Source organism: Ailuropoda melanoleuca, chromosome 13 (assembly GCF_002007445.2).
Source record: "Ailuropoda melanoleuca isolate Jingjing chromosome 13, ASM200744v2, whole genome shotgun sequence".
NCBI classification, from domain to species: Eukaryota; Metazoa; Chordata; class Mammalia; order Carnivora; family Ursidae; genus Ailuropoda; species Ailuropoda melanoleuca.
Window position 1 is genome coordinate 2,671,789 of NC_048230.1, and position 20,225 is coordinate 2,692,013.

General features: G+C 41.8%; 1 protein-coding gene across 2 annotated transcripts; it reads right to left on the bottom strand.

The window, feature by feature from the left end:
- Positions 1-87: 87 nt before the first annotated feature.
- On the bottom strand, positions 88-20,212 carry GLOD4 (glyoxalase domain containing 4). Of its 2 annotated transcripts, none has more exons than XM_002918047.4 (9): positions 20,055-20,212; positions 17,820-17,869; positions 16,942-17,062; positions 12,475-12,619; positions 7,726-7,862; positions 6,853-6,939; positions 6,467-6,580; positions 6,291-6,377; positions 88-1,418 (listed from the first exon to the last, which is right to left on the bottom strand). In XM_002918047.4, exons 1-9 carry the CDS (start codon positions 20,142-20,144, stop codon positions 1,353-1,355), a joined length of 897 nt encoding a protein of 298 aa, XP_002918093.1. In that variant the 5' UTR covers positions 20,145-20,212; the 3' UTR covers positions 88-1,352. The 2 variants fall into 2 exon arrangements, with proteins under 2 accessions (XP_002918093.1, XP_034496202.1); XM_034640311.1 differs by having other exon boundaries at positions 20,019-20,209.
- Positions 20,213-20,225: the final 13 nt, after the last annotated feature.

Here is a 20,225-nt window from a genome sequence, read left to right on the forward strand (position 1 = left end):
GTCATGCATAGCTGCAACTTAAGAAAGAAAAGTTTTGGTATGTTAATATGTAAGTAGATAAAAAGAAATCTAGTATGTGTTTAGTCATTCAGTACTTATATAAACCGTTTATTTTGCTATGACAAACTTAGAAGGCCTATGACAGCAGCATAATACACTGAGAAAAGCACAGTTTCTTTGCACAAGAACAGTGTTACTAGAAATAAACATCAAGAATTAATAATCTAATAGGAAATCTGAAAATTAACAAATCATAGTCTAAAGAAACACAGTGAAATTTGTTATTCAAAATCCATACAATTTCCTGGTGTATAGAAAAAAAGTGAACCAATGATCTAGAGAAGGAACATATGTAATTTGGTTTGCTTTGAAACTCATGATTGCTTCCCTAAGACAGAGAATTTAAGTTGAATGAAAAGGACCGGGGAGCTGGAAAAGGATTTTTTTCTCTTGGTGAGTCAATCCTTTTCAATCGCCTCAGCTTCTTCCCTAAAATTTAAACCTGGCTACCACCCATTTTAAATAGAGTCTTAGACGCTGGTATAACAACTTTATTTCAGAAGTATACTTTCAAAAACCATTTATAATAAATATGGCCAATGTAACTCTGTTTCCAATGATTAAAATTAATTTGTTCTGTGGAACAAAGTAGAAAACTATAAGAAATCATTAAAAAAATTTTTTCAGGCTCAAGAAATAACCTAATCCATATTTAAGAAATCTAACCCATATTTAAGAAATCAAAATTCTCATGAAGATTTTAAAAAATTATATAAAGAAAATAGCAGGAAGCCAGGCATGTAGCAGCACAACACATTAGATCCTTCCATCTGTTTTCTCTGGCTGCTCAAAATTTTGAAGCAAGGAATGTGTGGCATGTTAGTCAAATCTTTTGATTCAAGGAACAAAATTTCTTTAACATTTTCCAATGTCAAGGCCTGCCAGAGGAAGGCATTAGAACAGCATACTATCATGGTGCTAGAAGTATTTCTGCTATAATCTTATCAAAATTCCCTCCACCTCCAACCAAAGGTAATGTCCCACATAGTTGCCCAAGCTAAAAAGTTATTTATGCCTAATCTAATAGAGTTACACATAGGATGTGCCATTCTAGTGACACTGCAGATTACAACAAGAGTTCTCCTCTAATTGTACTGATAATAATAGGATTTTGTTTCTAAAATATATCTTAGAGCTTTCAAAGATTAAAACACACAGATCTTTCCCACCCCAGCCTCCTTGCTTATACAGGAAACCACCAAGTTGTGAGAGCATTTACTATGCATGGACACATCAGGCCTTGCAGGTGCTAGACAGCAATCACAAATGCTTGTTCCACATCATGTCTTCTGTTACCCCGAAGCCTTTGATTTATTTTGTCTAGCAAACCATTCATCACTTTTATCTGCCGCCATTGCCTACAGGAAGAGAATTGGAATATATATTTAAGTCCATAAAACAAAACATATACAGTCCACTTTGTACCTCACTGCACTGTCCACAGTTATTAACAAGTAAAAAGTGTTCATTCAGGGAGCACCTGGGCGGCTCAATCGGTTGAGCGTCCAACCCTTGGTTTTGGCTAAAGTCATGATCTCCTGGTTGTGGAATCAAGCCCCACATCAGGCTCTGTGCTCAGCAGAGTCTGCTTCAGTTCTTTCTCCCTCTCCCTCCAGCTCACATTCTCTCTCTGATACATAAATAAAAGCTTTTTTTTTTTTTAAAGATTTTATTTATTTATTCGACAGAGGTAGAGACAGCCAGCGAGAGAGGGAACACAAGCAGGGGGAGTGGGAGAGGAAGAAGCAGGCTCATAGCAGAGGAGCCTGATGTGGGGCTCGATCCCAGAACGCCGGGATCACACCCTGAGCCGAAGGCAGACGCTTAACCGCTGTGCCACCCAGGCGCCCCCCATAAATAAAATCTTAAAAAAATATTTTCATAGAGTACATCTTTGACAGGATGCTGATGAGTACTGAACAAGTGTTTGTAGATTTTTTAAGATTTTATTTATTTGCGAGAGAGAGTGAGAGAGAGCACGAGTGCGGGGAAGGGGCAGAGGGAGAAGCAAACTCCCCGATGAGCAGGGAGCCCGATGTGGGACTCGATCCCCGGATGCTGGGATCATGACCTGAGCGGAAGGCAGACACTTAGCCGACTGAGCCACCCAGGCACACCCAAAGGACTCTGTTAAGAAAATAAATTGGGGGGCGCCTGGGTGGCACAGCGGTTAAGTGTCTGCCTTCGGCTCAGGGCGTGATCCCGGCGTTATGGGATCGAGCCCCACATCAGGCTCCTCCACTGTGAGCCTGCTTCTTCCTCTCCCACTCCCCCTGCTTGTGCTCCCTCTCTCGCTGGCTGTCTCTATCTCTGTCGAATAAATAAATAAAATCTTTAAAAAAATAAATAAATAAATTGGCAAGCCATAGACTGGGAAAAGTACTTGCATTTGTAGATATTTAACAAATGACTCACATCCAGAACTCCAACTAATCTACAAGATAAATAACCAATTAAAAAAAAAAAGGATTTGAATGGGCCTTAAAAAATAAGCAAATACTTAAATAAGGGACATTCCAGGAGAATAAAATCATGTGAGCAAAGTCACATAATGTGAAAATACATTCATAGAGATTACAGACTAAGCTAAAATATAAAATAGATCAGAGGTGTGTCTTCCAACTAGTTTGTCATGAAACTCAGTGGATCATACAAATTGTTCTGTATTGATACAGTCCAATTATATTAAAGCTACTTAAAAATACATAGGGAGAACCAACTATATAAAATCATTTTTAGATAATCAGGGAAATTTTAATAAAGTTGGATTTTAGGTGACATTAAGGATATACTGGTGTTTTTTTAAGTGTGCTAATATCAATATGACACATAAGCAAATTCCTGGATTTTTACTTCTTTAAATAATTTAAAAATATATAAAATACTGGGGTGCCTCAGTCGGTTAAATGTCTGCCTTCGTCTGCCATCCCTCCTGGCAGCATCAGCTTTCTAAAGCATAAATCCAGTCATTTCAGAAATTGTTTAATCTTCCGAAAGTCCTGGGATTGACACCCACATCAGGTTCTCTGCTCAGTGGGGAGTCTGCTTCTTCCTCTCCCTCTGCCCCTCCCCTAGCTTGGGCTCGCATGTAAGCTCTCTCTCTCTCAAATAAATAAATAATACCTTAAAAAAATTTAAATGTATAAAATACTTAAGTATTTAGGGTTGAAATAACACAGTGGCTAGGGTTTGCCTTAGAATTCCCTAGCAAAAAAGGGGCGCTTGGGTGGCTCAGTTGGTTGTCACCTTCCACTCAGGTCATGGTCATGAGGTCCAGGGATTGAGCCCCACATGGCTCAGCAGGGAGTCTGGCTCTCCTCCTCTGCCTCTCCCCTTGCTTCTGCTCGTGCTCTTACTCTCTCTCAAATGAATAAATAAAAGTCTTAAAAAAAAATAGGGGGTGGTGGGAAGGAATGATAAAAATTATGGCAGCATTGATCAGTGACAATCACACAGATTTATTGTACTCTCCTGTGTATTTCTGGAATTTTTAATCACCAAATATTAAAAATAAAATCTATGATGGAAAGAAATGGAGAAAAGACTTGAACACATAATTCACAAAGGAAGGTATGCAAATAACCATTAAGCATAGCAAAGGTGCTCAATGTCAGCAGTTATCAGGGAAATGCAAATTAAAATCTCAGTGAGAAACATTTTACATGTTCTAGGCTAGCTAAAGCAAAACCCAGAAAAACACAAATGCTGATGAGGATACGGAACATCGGGAACTCTCAAACACAGACATGGCTGACAGAAGAGTAAAGTGGTTCAATCACTTTGGACAACTGTTTGGCAGTTTTTCAGAAAGTAAAAGCAATTCCACTCCTAGTTATTACCTAAGAGAAATGAAACATGTCTATGAGATTTACATAAGAATGTTCAAAGCAGTCTTCCTTATTGTGGATAAAAATCTGGAAACAATTCAAATATCCACCATTGGAAGAATGGATAAGCAAACTGTTATATTTATAAAATTGAATACCACTCAGCAATCAAAAAAAAAAAAAAAAAAAAAAAAAAAAGAACAAACTCCGTTATGTACAATTACATAGAAGAATCTCAAAAATGTTATGCTGGGTGACAGTAGTCAGGCACAAAAGAATACCTACTGAATGATTTCATTTATATGAAGTCCAAGGACACACAAAAATAATGTGACAAATCAGTACAATACTTGCCTCTGGGAGGCAGGGGTGGGAATCAGCTGGAAATGGGCATGGGAGAACTTTCTGCAATGATGAAAACGCTCTATATTTTGAACAGCGGTTGTATGAGAATATTTAACTGTCAAAACTCATCAAATGGAACACTAAACTTCTGTTCGCTTGTATTTCGTGTATATTTTACCTCAGTAACAACAAAAAATACTTGTTTGGAGCTTAGGGAGAAGTAGGGACTAGAAATTAGGAAGTCAGGGAATGGACGATGGTTATAGCTCAGAGGAGAAGAAACCAGAGTAGTAGGTAACTTCTACTCAGAGAAGAGAAAAAATGTGGAATGAGAATAAAAGACAGCTAGAGTGGGACTGTGGGTAAATTGTTTTGGAATAAGACAGAAAGAGGTGCTTGTGTCTGAGCAGAAGCTGTCAGAGAGATATGAAGATGGCAGGATCTCTAAGACCAAAGGAGAAGCGAGCTTGGAAAAGAAGGAAGGTGGTCAGTGATATGAAAAAGCAAGAAGGAAAAAGTCTAACAAATGTGCCAACCGGGAGGTTGTGTGAGATTCTACTTTCCTTTTTGATAAATTTATTAATGTTATATTTTCTGTGTTTCCTACTTTAATTTAATTGAACGTCTATTATTCTGTCAGCAGTTTGCCACGCTCTATAAACCATACAACCATCCTATGAGGTGAATAATCTTACTTTCTCACATTTTCAGGTAAGAAAACTAAAGCATAAGGGAACCTGGCTGGCTTTGGTAGAGCATGTGACTCTTGATCTTGGGGTCGTGAGTTCGAGCCCCATTTTGGACACAGAGATTACTTAAAACAAAACAAAACAACCCAAACTGAAGTTCAGCGAATTTAAGTAAATTACTTACAGTCAGTCACACCGATAGTAAGTGAAGAACCTGGATAGACTAATTCACTCCTTTAATCACCAACAGCATTCACTAAGTTCCAACTACACACTAGGTATGTGCTAGAAGCTGGAGTACAACAGCGGCTTTCATGCTGATGAAAGACTGAGTTTGATGAGCATAGAAAAGTAGTTGCTGGACTTGGCAAGATGGAAGTCACTAATGACACCAAAAGGAGCATTTCCCTGAGCGACAGGAGCCAGTGCAGAAAAGACTCAAGTGTGAATGGGAGGTAAAAAGCAGAAACAGAGTATAGGCAGATTTTTTTTTAAAGATTTTATTTATTTATTTGACAGAGACAGACAGCCAGCGAGAGAGGGAACACAAGCAGGGGGAGTGGGAGAGGAAGAAGCAGGCTCCCAGTGGAGGAGCCTGACGTGGGGCTCGATCCCAGAACGCCAGGATCACACCCTGAGCCGAACGCAGACACTTAACAACTGAGCCACCCAGGCGCCCCATAGGCAGACTTTTTAAAAAGAACTATGGATAAGGGATATGGGGCAAAAGATTTTTAAAAGATGGGAGACATAAAAGCCTGTTTGCATGCTGACGAGAACGATTCACTGGAAAGGAAGGGAATGCCACTGTAGACTGGAGATGAGAGGACCAAAAGAGCTAAAGCAAGGGGATGCATCTGGGCCTTTCCCCTTGCTGAGCAGAATTGTGAGGCACAGAGGCAGCGTGAGCAAGTACGAAGGCATAAATGCTGCACCCAGTTAAGGGTCATACGGGCGTGGGGCGCCTGGCTGGCTCAGTCGGTAGAGCGTGCAACTCTTGATGTTGGGGTGGTGAGTTTGAGCCCCACGCTGGGTGTAGAGATGACTTAAAAAACTAAAATATTTTAGGGGCACCTGGCTGGCTCAGGTGGTAGAGCATGTGACTCCCGATCTCGGGGTTGTGGGTGCGAGCCCCACACTGAATGCTGAGATTACATATAAATAAAATCTTAAAACAAGAAAAAAAAAGAGTGAGGTGGGTGGTAATGAAGACACATATTCCTGGCTCAAAAGTCACCCTGTCATCAAAAGGACATAGCACTGGACCCAGTTGCTTTAACCCTTCCCCCATGCACTTTCCTCCCCACACACACACTTAACACCATCCCCTGTGGGCCTATAGGGATACAAAGTCAGAAATAAGACTCACATCATCCAACAATTTGCTGCCCTCTGGATCCATCTTAGAAAGTTCTCGAAATGCTTCATCCCCCACAAAACAAATTTCATGTCCATCCTACACCAATAAAGAGAAAAGAAATTTGGCAAAAAGACACCTTGAAGAAACCCTTGGTGCAGCCCATCCCTTTCCCGAGTAATCCTTACAGGGTCAGCCAGAATGACCACTTGTACGGTTGCTTTCCCTGGGGTATCCAGACTCACTAGGGGAGTCAGAATCTTCTGGTTTTCCCTTTTCATCAAGTCTTCTATGTCCGGTAACTTGAGGAAAAAAAAACACAAAGTGAGCAAGGGGTCACATACCACTCCCACACTGTGGTCCTTATCAGCCCCAGGGGAATATCAGATCAACCAGAGAGAACCCAGGCACCACTTGTTTGATTTCATTATCGCAGCTGCTCTTGAGACAACTGCTGAACTTGACACCAAAGCCACAACTGGAACGAACGTAAAGAAGGGAGGGCTGAGGTTCCTTAGCTGGTTCAACTAGCTAGTCACAGAGCTTACACAAAAGATCCAGGAACAAACACTACCTCTTTCTGGGGGCAAGAAAAGGCAATTCTTCCAAAAGCCGCTGCATGATCAACTGTACCCTTGATGCCCTGTAGCTCCAGCTTACACTGCAAAGAAATAAGAAAGTGGGTCTATTTTTTTGGAACAGGTTATGTGGAAATTAATTAATTAATTAATTCAAACAGGACTAAAGGAATAAAGTAAAAACTCTCTCTTCTATTCTCTCCCAGAGGCCTCTTGTGTGTCCTGCTAGACACATGGCATGCATAGATCCTCTTTTTTTTATACAAACAGCATAATTTACACATTATTCTGTCCCTTGTTTTTATCCAATGTTACTCCGCCGGCACATAACGATTCACCCCATTCTTTTAGATGGTTGCACAGTAGTCCGTTTATTTATAAACCATAAATCACTGAACTACCCCTCTAGTGCACGGGACATTGAGGTTACTTCTTCTCTTTTGCTATTACCACGCTGCAACAGATAACCTTGTACACGTTCCCTTGTGCGCACGAACGGCTGAGTACGTCTGTGAAATAAATTCCTAGGAGTAGACCTGCTGGGTCAGACTGCAAGGACTAAATCACATTCAAATGCTAGGTTATTAAAAAAAAAAAAAAAAAAAGATGAAAATAGATTATCATTATAGTATTAGATCTTGTCTCCATCTCCTCTGACTCAGCAATTCCACTTCTCAAAGGATATATCCCCGAATATAAACAAAGGTAATATCTGGGTGATGAGGTTATCAGCAGTTTTTATTTTCTTCTTTCTGTTTATCTGTGTAAATATTGAATGACCGTGAAAAAACTCTGAGAATAACCTTCATGTTAACCTCATTTATAAGCCAAACTCAAAGTAACAATTACTTCCTTCCAAGATCACTCACCTGGTTATCAGCATAGCCCAGCAAAGCCCTTTGCTTCTCTTCATCTTTTTCATAAATTTTCATTCCCAGTAGATTAGACCAGTAGTTCAAGGACCTCTGAAGATCAGATACTGCGAGTGTTACTTTTAATACAGGATCTGGAGAGTAAAAAAACAGTAGGAATGGACAGATCAGTGGAATGTAATAGAATAGAAAGATTAAATCAGACTTGAGTATATATAAGAACTTAGGTTTTTTTTTTTTAAAGATTTTAATTATTTATTTCACAGAGAGAGAGAGAGAGAGCACAAGCAGGGGGAGCAGCAGAGGGAGAGGGAGAAGGAGGCTCCCCACTGAGCAGGGAGCCAGATGTGGGGCTTGATCCCAGGACACTGGGATCATGACCTGAGCTGAAGGCAGACACTTAAGCGACTGAGCCACCCAGGTGCCCCAGAACTTAGTTTATTTTTTTTAAGATTTTATTTATTTATTTGACAGATTGAAAGAGAGCTCACACAAGCAGGGGGAGCAGGGAGGCAGAGGGAGAAATGGGCNGAGGGAGAGGGAGAAATGGGCTCCCCGTGGAGTGGGGAGCCCTATGTGGGGCTCAATCCCAGGACCCTGGGATCATGACCTGAGCCGAAGGCAAACACTTAACCGAATGAGCCACCCAGGCACCCCAAGAACTTAGTTTACGATAAGAAAAGGATTTTAGGTCAGTATGAAAAGGCACATTATTCAATAAATGGAACAAAGATAACTGGCTTGTCATTTGGTGGGGAAAAATTACACCTTTAAACTAAATGGCAAAACATGTTCAATCTGATGGGCTAAAGGATTAAGTTTAAAGAATGAAACCACGGAAATACTAAAAACAGGTCATTACTGCTGCAATTTTGGGGTGGAAAAAGATTTATTTTAAAAACCTGACACCAGAAATAGAAAAACCATGAAGGAAAAAATTTACTAAGTTAATTACATGAAATGGAAAATTCCTAGACAACCACCACCAAAAAAGAAAGAAAGAAAGAAAGAAAGAAAGAAAGAAAAAGAAAAGAAAAGAAAAACGAAACGAAACAGGAAAAAATTACAATCAAAGAGTAAATGACAAATTAGGAAACATTTTCGCAACATATGTGACAAAAAGTCCTTAATATTTAAATCACCTTTAAACATTAGAAAGAAAAAGACTAACATCCTAGAAAAAATAGGTAAAAAACACAAAGTGGTAATCCACAAAGAATGAACTGGAATAGTTAATGAACATAAAAAAAAAAAACAAAAACAAAACATTCAACCTCACAAATAACCAAAGAAATTAGAATTAAAGCATTCTGTTATTTCATTGGCAAATAATTGTAAAAGCCACAGTGCTAACTGTGATAGGGCAGGGGGAAAATCACAATCATATAATACTGGCAGAGTGTAAATTAGTACACTTCTGGGCAACAATTTGACAGAATGTATCCAAATCCTAAAAAAATGTAAACTGCTTTTCAAAGAGCAATCCTATTACCACCAATTAAAGAAGTAATTGTGGATGTATAAAGGGCTTTCAGCACAAAGACATTCTTTACAGTGTTGCTCATAACAATGAAACACTAGGGACAACATAAATATCTAACAACAGACAAGTGTTTAATCTTCCTACAATGTAATACAATGGAATCGCTACAATGGAACATATGATAGATATAGAAATAGATTTTTTTTTTTTAAAGATTCCATTTACTTATTTTTGAGAGACAGAGAGAATGGGTGAGAGCATGGCAGGGGGGCAGAGAGAGAAGCAGATTCCCCACCGACTGGGGACCCTAACATGGGACTTGATCCCAGGACCCAGGGACTATGACCCGAGCCAAAAGCAGACACCCAACCAACTGAGCCACCCAGGCACCCAGATAGATTTTTTTTTGGATAAATGATTGGAAGGATACACTCTAAAATGTTAACAGTGATTATCTGGCTATGTGGGTACTGTTTTCTTCTTTCTTCTTCTTTGCTCATCTGTCTAGGAAGAAAAATCTATTTTTTTGCAAAAAGGATAAAAATTATACTAAAACATTTAACATTACTGGAAATTTTTATATTGTAAGGTGACCTTCTGAAGAGCTGCTCTATGATAAATTCAGTATATTTTTCTTCGGTTTTCATTGCCTCAGCCCCATTTGCTAGAACAGCAATACCAACGAAGGGAAAGTTTCTCACCGGTGCCTCTGCGTGGCTGACTGTTCATTTTCCCCATTTATTGAGAAATCAACAAATTTCAGCCAACTGGGTCCCTGAAGGATGCAGGGCAGGAATGGTAACAAGTAGGTGAGACTACCCAGGACCCAGTGATTCAAAGGAAGGCTGAACACCATCTACACTGACAGATTTGACTCTATTACCAATTGGAAATTAATGCCCCAAAGGTGTTATCATTCCAATCTTAGGATTGTGGGGCTCTCCATTTTATGTATTTTTTTTTTTTAAAGAGACTCTTTCTTCAAGATTTTATTTACCTGAGAGAGAGAGAGAGAGAGAAAGAGCGAGTGCACATAAGCAGGAGGGACAAGCAGACTCCCCGCTGAGCAGGGAGCCCAGTGTGGGGCTTGATCCCAGAACCCTGAGATCATGACCTGAGCTGACACTGAGTCAGATGCTTAACTGACTCAGCCACCCAGGCGCCTCTCCATTTTTTATATATTGAAACACCATTAAAACTAGGGGGAAAAATGCATAGTGGAATTAGCGGCAGGAGTTAAGCTTTAGAGTTGGTTTTTTTTTTTTTAAGATTTTTTTTTTTTAAAGATTTTATTTATTTATTTGACAGAGAGAGACAGCCAGTGAGAGAGGGAACACAAGCAGGGAGTGCGAGAGGAAGAAGCAGGCTCCCAGTGGAGGAGCCTGATGTGGGGCTCGATCCCAGGACCCTGGGATCACACCCTGAGCCGAAGGGAGATGCTTAACTACTGAGCCACCCAGGCACCCCATAAGCTTTAGAGTTTTAAATTCTTGCTTTATATGCAAGAATCACCCATCAATAAAAATAATCATAAAAATCCCTTAAATCACCAGTGAAGTAAAGAAATACTATCTGGCACCCGCCTAAACTCACGCCATGGAACAGATCATTGTTTGCTGAGCTGGTAGCATTACACACACAATCAGACTCAGTACAAGGGGCATTTGGGCACCGAGGCAGACCAGCGGAAGAAACAGAATATGTGTCTCCCATCTCAGGTCCACTTAAGGGAGTGTTCTCATGGACCAAAATGGCAGGGAGAACTGCCTTTGCTATTCACAAGTGGTTTTTTTCTGCTACTGTTTTTCTTTCGGCCGAGCAGACAGAACATGCAGGAATTACACAGATGATGAGGATGCTTCTGCAGAACATGAAACACACGGTGCAAAGTTTCTTTCTGTATGGCACTCAGCATGCTGGGCTCCTCACTTCTATTCCACCCTCACTCACCTAGTACCAGCACTACAGTTTGCGAAACTGACCTCAGCTGGAGAGACAGGACCAACTGGTCTAAGGATAATCTTATTTCCCTTAGCAGTGATTCATTCAGGAGTAGGAGTGTGAATCAAATCTGACCAGGAAGTCTGCAGGAAGCTTCCAGAAAAGTTTTGCTCTGCTCTTAATAAGAAGCAACAGGAAGTCAGTCTCTCCTTCCCCTGCCAGATGAGAATGTGGTAGTGGGTAGCCCCAATTGCTACTGGCAGCCACCCAACAACCACAAGGGAACCGGTTCTAAAAGTAGACCCCTGTGGACAAGAGGATGGTGAGAGAGAGAAAAAAGTTGGATTCTTGATGCCATTGCTAAGCTCCTGAATCAACTAACCTACAGGATACCTGCTCTGTGAGCTAAAACATTTTCTTACCGTTCACGCTAGTTTGAGATTGGTTTTCTGTTACGGCTGAAAGTATCGTAAATAGACATATTACCAGCAGAATAGAACCAGAACCAGTTAGATCCCCTAGCATTATGCACTAAAGTTCTAATATGAAAATATGATTTCTCAGGGTGCCTGCTCAGTTGTTTAAGTGTCAGATTTTTGATTTCAGCTTAGGTCATGATCTCAGCGTTGTAAGATCAAGCCCCACATCGGGCTGCACAGCCTGCCTAAGATTCTGTCTCTCCAAGGACACCTGGGTGGCTCAGTTGGTTAAGCCTCTGCCTTCGGCTCGGGTCGTGATTCCAGGGTCCTGGGATCGAGTCCCACATTGCAGTCCTTGCTCGGTGAGGAGCCCACTTCTACCTCTGCCTGCTGCCCCCCCCCCCGGTTGTGCTCTCTCTCTGACAAATAAATAAATAAAATCGTAAAAAAAAAAAAGATTCTCACTTTCCACCTCCCGTGTGCTCTCTCTCTCAAAAAAAAAAAAAAAAAAAAAAAAAAAAAAAGAAAAGAAAATATGATTTTTTCAGGGGCGCCTGGGTGGCTCAGTCGTTAAGCGTCTGCCTTCGGCTCAGCGCGTGATCCCGGGGTCCTGGGATCGAGCCCTGCGTTGGGCTCCCTGCTCCACTGGGAGCCTGCTTCTTCCTCTCCCACTCCCCCTGCTTGTGTTTCCTCTCTCGCTGGCTGTCTCTCTGTCAAATAAATAAAATCTTTAAAAAAAAAAAAAAAAGAAAATATGATTTTTCAAAGAATAAGAAACACTGGCTTGGGAAAGGTATCGTGTCAATATAGAAAGACTCCACAGGAGAAAGAAATCCAGTTCCTCTCTCCTTTCATCAAAGATGCCGCTAGACAGAGGGCTTTTATTAGTCCCGGTATAATTACCTGACTGAGGTAGACTGTGATTCTGCAAATAGAACTTATATCCTCCTGGGGCCTCAGTTTCAAAAACACCTTCTGTAACTTCACTGAGTGGCCACTCCAGCTTCCTGGCATTGCTGACAGCCTGGCTAGAAGCGAGTGTGACACCCTATGACAAACAACAATATCACCAAGTATATAACCAAAGATCTTTTCTAGAGCAAGATAATGAGACAAAACCGCACTGCCTTTACATCATGCCACCTAAGATTTAACTGGCATTCAAATTTTTCTAGTGATTTTTTAAAAGATTTTATTTATTTAAGAGAGAGAGCAGAGAGAGAGAGCGAGGGAGCACAAGAAAGGGGAACAGCAGAGGGAGAGGAAGAAGTGGGCTTCCTGACTTGGGGCTCGATCCTAGGATGCTAGGATTATGACCTCAGGCGACGGCACATGCTTAACCGACTAAGACACCCAGGCACCCCTCTTCTAGTGATTTTAAAGTAGGTTTTGGACATACTTCTACAAAGATCCCAAATGTTGTGAATTGCAGGAAAGAAATTCAAACGCTAGAAAAGTTTGATCATTTTTTTTTTTAAAGATTTTATTTATTTGACACAGAGAGAGAGCACAAGCAGGGGGAAGGGCAGAAGGAGAGGGAGAAGCAGATTCCCCGCTGAGCAAGAAGCCCAATCTGGGGCTCGATCCCAGGACCCCGAGATCATGACCTGAGCCGAAGGCAGGCACTTAACCAACCAAGGTACCCTGAGAAGTTTCATCATTTTAAAACCAAAGATAATCTCTTTTAATTCTAAAGATCTAGTCAGAGAAATCTTGATCTTACCTTGGCTTGCCAGCTACCTACTTAAGATGTTTTATTTTTATTTTTGCTTTTTAAACAAAAAAATTTGGGCGCCTGCGTGGCTCAGTTGTTTAAGCATCTGCCTTCGGCTCAGGTCATGATCCCAGGGTCCTGGGATCAAGTCCCACGTTGGGCTCCTTGCTCCACTGGGAGTCTTCTTCTCCCTCTGCCCCTCCCCCAACTTGTTCTCTCAATCTCCTCTCTAACATAAATAAAATCTTTAAAAATAAATAAAAAAATTTAAACCAACTATCGAGGTATTACTTAAATTTAATCAAATACCTAAAAATGTAAACTATGTCTTCTGATCAGACCAGCTGCAGTTCTAACTGGGATTATCGTAACAGCCTCTTTCCCTGAGTCTTGTCAATCAATCACCCGCTCTGTAGCCAAAGTAAATTTTCTGAAACATACTCTACCCTTAAAACAGCAACCCTACATTGTTTTTCTCCTGCTTAAAACCCTCGATAGCTCATCGTTTCACTCAGAGATGGCTTCTAATGGCCTGAAAGGCCCAACACAACCTGATCCTATGTCGTTCCTGACTCCATCTCCTCCCACTTTCCTCTTGTTCTGTCTATCCCAGGTAGACTGGCCTCCTTGCATTTTCTGGAACATGCCAGGTGCCCTTTGAGGGCTTTTGCACAGGCTGTTCTATCTGGATTGCTCTTCCCTGTGATACCCACATGGCTAACTCTCTTCTCTCCTGTGTGACTTTCCACAAATGTCCCCTCCTCCCTGATACCTACCCTCAACACCCTCCTTAAAATTAAAACCAGTCATCTGTCCCATACGCCCCACCCCCCTTCCTCTGCTCTATTCTTTTCCAATAACAACGATCACCTTTAAAGCATGTTATATGATTTATTTATTCTATTTATTACATATTGTCTGTCAGGCCCTGATTCCCTTCCCTGCCAGGCATAAATTTTTGCCCGTTTTGTTCACTGGTTATCCAAAGTTCCTGGAACCGTGCCTGGCACATAGCAGGCACTCAATATTTCTTGTATGAATAAATACCACGATAGATAATACGTAGTTCATTTCACATATTTGTTAACATACATGTAAACTAAAGTCCTGGGTGTGAAACTGCAAGGTCCAAAATCAAATGCATTATTTTGATACTGCCAAACTAAGTTCTTAGTAGTAATTTACACTCTTAAAAAAGTAATGTATGAGAGGGGCAGTTGTCTAACACCCTTTTCAACACAGTGTGCTGTGTTGAAATCACTTCTTGATTTTTGTCTGTCCGATAGGTGACAAATGGCAGCTTGGCAGTTGAACATCTTTTTCAATATTTGAGAGACATTTCTGATTTTCTATGGCTGTCTATCCATAGTTTTTGCCCCTTAAAAAAAATTAAGTTATTGATCCTCTTTTTTTTTTTTTAAGATTTATTTATTTGAGAGAGAGAAAGAGAGAGAGACAGAGAAAAAGAGGCAGGAAGGGCAGAGGGAGAGGGAGAGAATCTCAGGCAGACTCCTGGCTGAGTGCAGAGCCGGATACAGGGCTAGACCTCACAACCCCGAGATCACGACTGGAGCCAAAATCAGGACTTGGACACTAACTGACTGGGCCACCCCGGTGCCCCTGGATCCTCTTCTTTTTTATGTGTGGGAATTCTTTATACAAATCGGAGTTCTATGTAACTTGTTTTTCTTTTTGTTCCATGAACTGAGGAGCCCAGAAAGTTCCTTTCATTAGGGATATTTTACTACTAGAGTCTCTCAGGAAGATCAACAGCGGAGCAGCTCTGCTGTTCTCCACCAACATGACCTCTAACCCCTGCAGCACCATCAATCAACATCTGAATTGAGCCGGTGAAATGTTGATGGTGCCAAGATGGTTTTGCTCCTTTTTCTCTCCCTGATTTAAATTTGGAGAGTAAGGAAAAGATAAGGAGAAACACAAAGAAATTTTCATTTACACTCAATCACCAAATCCTATTAACTCTACCTCCTAAACATCTCTCCAATCCACTACTTCTCTCCATCTCCCACTACTACCGCATGAGTTAGGAGCTTCCAGTCACTTGCTGTACTGCCTTCGAGCTAGCTTCCTTGCTTCCAGTTTGGCTTCCTTCCAACCCCATGTTCACACTCCAGCCAGGGGGATTCGTGCACGCCACATACACTGCGCCATTCCCCTGCTTTAAAAATGCATTCACTCTGTCTTTAGAACAAAGTGTAAACACCCTAGTATGATGTGGCTCCAGCTCACTTCTCCAGCCTCATCTCTGCCCGCTTCCTCTTCACACACGTAGCTCCAAGCAGACTGCGCTAGTCACAGCTCCCTGACTGCCATGCTCCCTCTCACCTCCAGGCCTGCGCACATGCTGAGGGCACTCATCTCACCCTCTCACCTCCACCCCACTCACCTGACTCAGGTGTCACTTCTCTGAAGCTTTCTCTCTTGGGGAATAAGTTGGGAATTCCTCCTAGGTATTCCCACATCCGCCTGTTGTTACACCAATCTTAGCACTAATCACACTGTATTCTTCCGTCTCTTTACTTGCTTCCCCCACCAGACAGGAAGCTCCTTAGGCCAGGGAACATGCTTCACTCTACTCTATCCCCAGGACCTAACCAGGTACATAACATATAGTAAGTCACAATAAATATCTGTTAAATGAATAAATTAGGGCTACCTGGGTGGCTCCATCGGTTAAGCATCTGACTCTTGATTTCGGCTCAGGTCATGATCTCACAGTCTTGAGATCGAGCCCCTCATCAGGCTCTGAGCTGGGCATGGAGCCTGCTTAAGATTCTCTCTCCCGCTCTTGTATAAATAAATAAATAAGTGAATGAATGAATGAATGAATGAATGAGTGAGAGACATGAAGAATAAGAAAAACAGACACTAATGTGTTAAATCTCAACGATCCTTTTCATTTACAAAACACTTTTATAGATGTTTGATTCTCATAAAAATTCCATTTAAATGTCATTATTATTTTAACATGAATTAAGAGTAATCGCAGGATTAAATGACCAAAATAACATCTAGCATGAGGTAGATTTGCTCGGTAGAACCTGAGAGAAAACTAATTATTCCTATCTTGCCGTGTATTTGAGCGCAGTAACATTCCATCTGGCACACCACAGCTGCTCAGTAGGAGGCAGAGAGCGGAACTCTTAGATGCACACTCACTTGGACTCTGGCATGAATGAAGGAATGGATGCAGTACGTGCAATGCTTCTTTCTCTTTCTCCTTAAAAGCTTCTCATGACTTTCTCTGACTAGCACTGGCCATAACAGCACAGCCCGATCCTAACGGCTCATCAGAGAGAAAATATTTCTCTGGGTGGTGATCTGGACCTGCCTGACCAGAACAATGATCTGGCCCTTCTAGCTCTCAAGGCTCAGTCATTCCCCAAAAGGAGAGTTGTCTCTGTCAACGCTGTCTTTAAGTCTTGAGTTTGACTCTGAAACACTGGAACACATTTCATCCCAAAGCCAGCTCTGAGAGAGGTGCACAAGCAGTTTTTTGTCTTAACAGAAAACAAAAAACTAATCACTACCCTGCACTCAAACACCGTCACTTGAGCAGTCATCACACCTGAAGTTTTATCAGGGACCTCAATCAAAGGCACAGCCAAAATCTGCTCAAACAAAATGACATTTACCATGAAGTCATTGCCAAGCTTGTAGTGTCCGATGCCATAATTGTAAGTCAGTTCTGCGACAAAATGATCATCCTCAGGTCCAAATCCCACCATTGTCTTACTCCATTTCCCATCATAAGGCCTAGAAAAGTGAAAGTAAATGAACCCAATGACTACAAACAAAATCTGCCTCAGGACTCCCCTAAGGCACTCTCGGGACAGAACAGTGGGCAGTCCCTTTGGTCCCCTGAGTACCTGCAAGGATGAGCTAACCTCTCAGCTGGTGCTAAAAGCAGCTATGGACAGTGTTCGTGGACCCTACCACCAGAGGATCCAAAGATCACCTGTCTGGCACTTGAGGGAAAGATTTGTTTACCTTTTCTTTAAAGTAGGGGATATACTCCTATAAAGATACTTCTCCAACCTGACCTTTATTTTTTTTGCCTATCTCTCAACAAGCATGCAATTCTCATTAGGCCTTAGAATTTTCCAGCTTGCTATGGCTACTAAGCTAAGAGACATTCAATAAGACCTTGCTTCATTTAGGGACACCTGGGTGGCTCAGTCAGTTAAGCGTCTGCCTTCAGCTCAGGTCATGATCCCAGGGTCCCAGGGATCGAGCCTCAAGTTGGGTTCTGTGGGAACCTGCTTCTTCCTCTCCCTGCTGCTCCCCCCACTTGTACTCTCTCTGTGTCAAAAAAATAAATAAAATCTTAAAAAAAAAAAAAAAGACATTGCTTCATTTAGAATATACACTTATTTGTGTTTTTGAGGCTGCCACCCTAATTTACTGATTCCTGAATTTATTCCACTGTCTTATACTCACTTCGAGAAACTGTCTTCTGTTCTCCACGGGTATTCAGAGCCTAAAGGAGAGTTTAAGAAACAAGGTGTCATACCCATTACAGGAAGCTTTGCAGCCTTCTTCAAATTCCTCATGCCGCAGAATCTGGTAAGGGAATTAGAACACATTGTAAAGTGTTACCAGCACTATACACAGCATATTTAGCACAAGCTAAAATGTTAAAACACAGACATTTAATTTGTAAGTTTTACTTCTAAAACAAACAAAAGACAATGAGCTTCATATCTTTCCCAGACTGGAAGTAGCAGAAGTAAGGAAGAACAGCTTGACACCAAGGGTCAGGCAACCTAGGTTGTGAAATCTACTTAGATTGGGGGGCGCCTGGGTGGCTCAGTCATTAAGTGTCTGCCTTCAGCTCAGGTCACGATCCCAGGGGCCTGGGATTGAGCCCCACATCGGGCTTCCTGCTTGGCGGGGAGCCTGCTTCTCCCTCTCCCTCTGCCCCTGCTTGTGTTCCCTCTCTCACTGTCTCTCTCTCTGTCAAAGAAATATATAAAATCTTAAAAAAAACAAAAAACAAAAAAACTACTTAGATTGGGGGAAGCAGCACTGTGGAGTTAAAACAACCACCACCACCCGGAAAACCAAAGTATAGCCTTTAGCATTGTAGAATTCTGATTTGGAATTCTAGCTTGTCACTCAATAGTTGTCTGAGATTGAGAACGTTTGCTGAAAATGTTGCTTAGGGTCTGAGTATCCCAAAGTGTTGTGAAAATAGATAATTTATTAAACTATTTGACACAGAACCCCACATAGAGTAACCTCTCAACGTCTAGTTTCTATTCTTTCTGATTCCCATTGCTACTGCTCCAGTTCAAGTTCCCATCAGTTCTCTCCTACACTATTAAAAATCATCTTTACTGATCTCTTTCCTTAATACCACCATAAAATTACATCCCTCATGCACAGCTCTGATCACATCATTAACCTGTTCTAAAATGTAAGCAAGCTCCCTACTTACTGTGCCATAAAATCCAAATTTCTCAGTATTCAAGGTACTATCAGAAGTAGTCCCAACAAATTTGTCCTGATATCCCATCTCAACTTCAACGAAGTAATCTAAACTAAAGGCACAGAAAACTAGTGGTGTTTCCCAAACATACCTTATCTTTGCATTGGCTCTTTCAGTTTTTCCAGCATACTCCTCCCTCTAATCTTTGTTTGTGGAAATCCTATTTTTTACATCAACTCAAATTCAAGATCTCCATGAATTATTTCCTGATGACCCAGGATGAAGTTAAATCTTTCCTGTAGTATTTTTTAATAATAATAGCAGCTACCATTTATATAATACACATGATGTATCAAATACTACACACATAACAGTGTTTAATCTTCACAATCCTTTAATCAGTGAGGAAACACATTTAAGGGAGTTTTGTGATTTTCCATCACTTATCAAGTTTTGACTTCCATTATTGTTAGCTATGTACAGATCTTAATTCTCATCTCCACCCCCACCCTAGGTCAGAAACTTTGGTTGAGGACAGATTAACTGAGGTCATTTTCATCTTTGTCACCAAAGCCGTCACCAACACAGGACAGTGAAGCACAGACGATATATTTTAAGTGACTGATGAATTCAGGTAACTCTCTTGCACTCCACATCTTCTGCACTCTCTACATTAAATTGCACTCTTGCACCTCTAAAGCCCTTGCTTATCGGGAGCTCCCCAATAGCTTCCACCTGCATTTGCTACCCAGGTGATCCCTGCAAAATCGCAGCTGCTCAGGGCTGGAGAGGCCGCTTCCGGGTGTTGGAGACAATGGGTTCTGACTTCACACTTAGATCTGGGCTGTTGAGAGGAGGGCCGGAGCACTCACACGGAGACTGAATATCCATATTCAAAAGCAAGGCTGAGAGAAGCAGAGCTCTAAATAGGCTGATTGTCTAAACCGGAAGAGACTGGGTTATCGTTCATTGGGAGAGTATTATATTACTTGTTTACTGTCTTTCCCACTAGACTGGAAGCTCCACGAGGGCTGAGGCTCAATATCTGTGAATGAACTTAAATGAAAGAAACGTGTGTGGGAACACAGTCAGCGACTAATAAAGGCCCCTTTCAAAGGTCACCAACCCAACCGCGACATGCAACGCTTCCTGAAGCTGAAAACCCGACAGGGCTAGCAGGGAGTCCAGGGCTAAGGTCGGACACCCGGGCACTGGCGGAGATTCACGACACACCCATTTGTCTCCCCGGGCCAGGGGGGCTCAGCGGCCCCGGTCACCCACCCTCGCGCGCCAGCCCCTCTCGGCCCCCGTCTGCACCTTCATCCCCAGAACATCGCGAAAGAAACGCGCCGTCTGGAAGCGGTCTCCCACTTTGAATACGAAGTGCAAAGCTCGACGAGTAGCCATAACCACAGCCACCAGCTCCACACGGTCACCGGTGTGACCCCGCCAGCCCGCAGATGCGCAGACGGGTCGTGACGTCACTCG

Excerpts from the sequence above, each read along its gene's own strand:
- GLOD4 (XM_034640311.1), bottom strand. The coding sequence starts at position 20,144 with ATGGCTACTCGTCGAGCTTTGCACTTCGTATTCAAAGTGGGAGACCGC. Across the intron at positions 17,063-17,819 it reads TGCAAAGCTTCCTGTAATGG|GCCTTATGATGGGAAATGGA; the intron begins GTATGACACCTT and ends TCACTTTTCTAG. Across the intron at positions 6,581-6,852 it reads TTTCTTGCCCCCAGAAAGAG|TTACCGGACATAGAAGACTT; the intron begins GTAGTGTTTGTT and ends TTTTTCCTCAAG.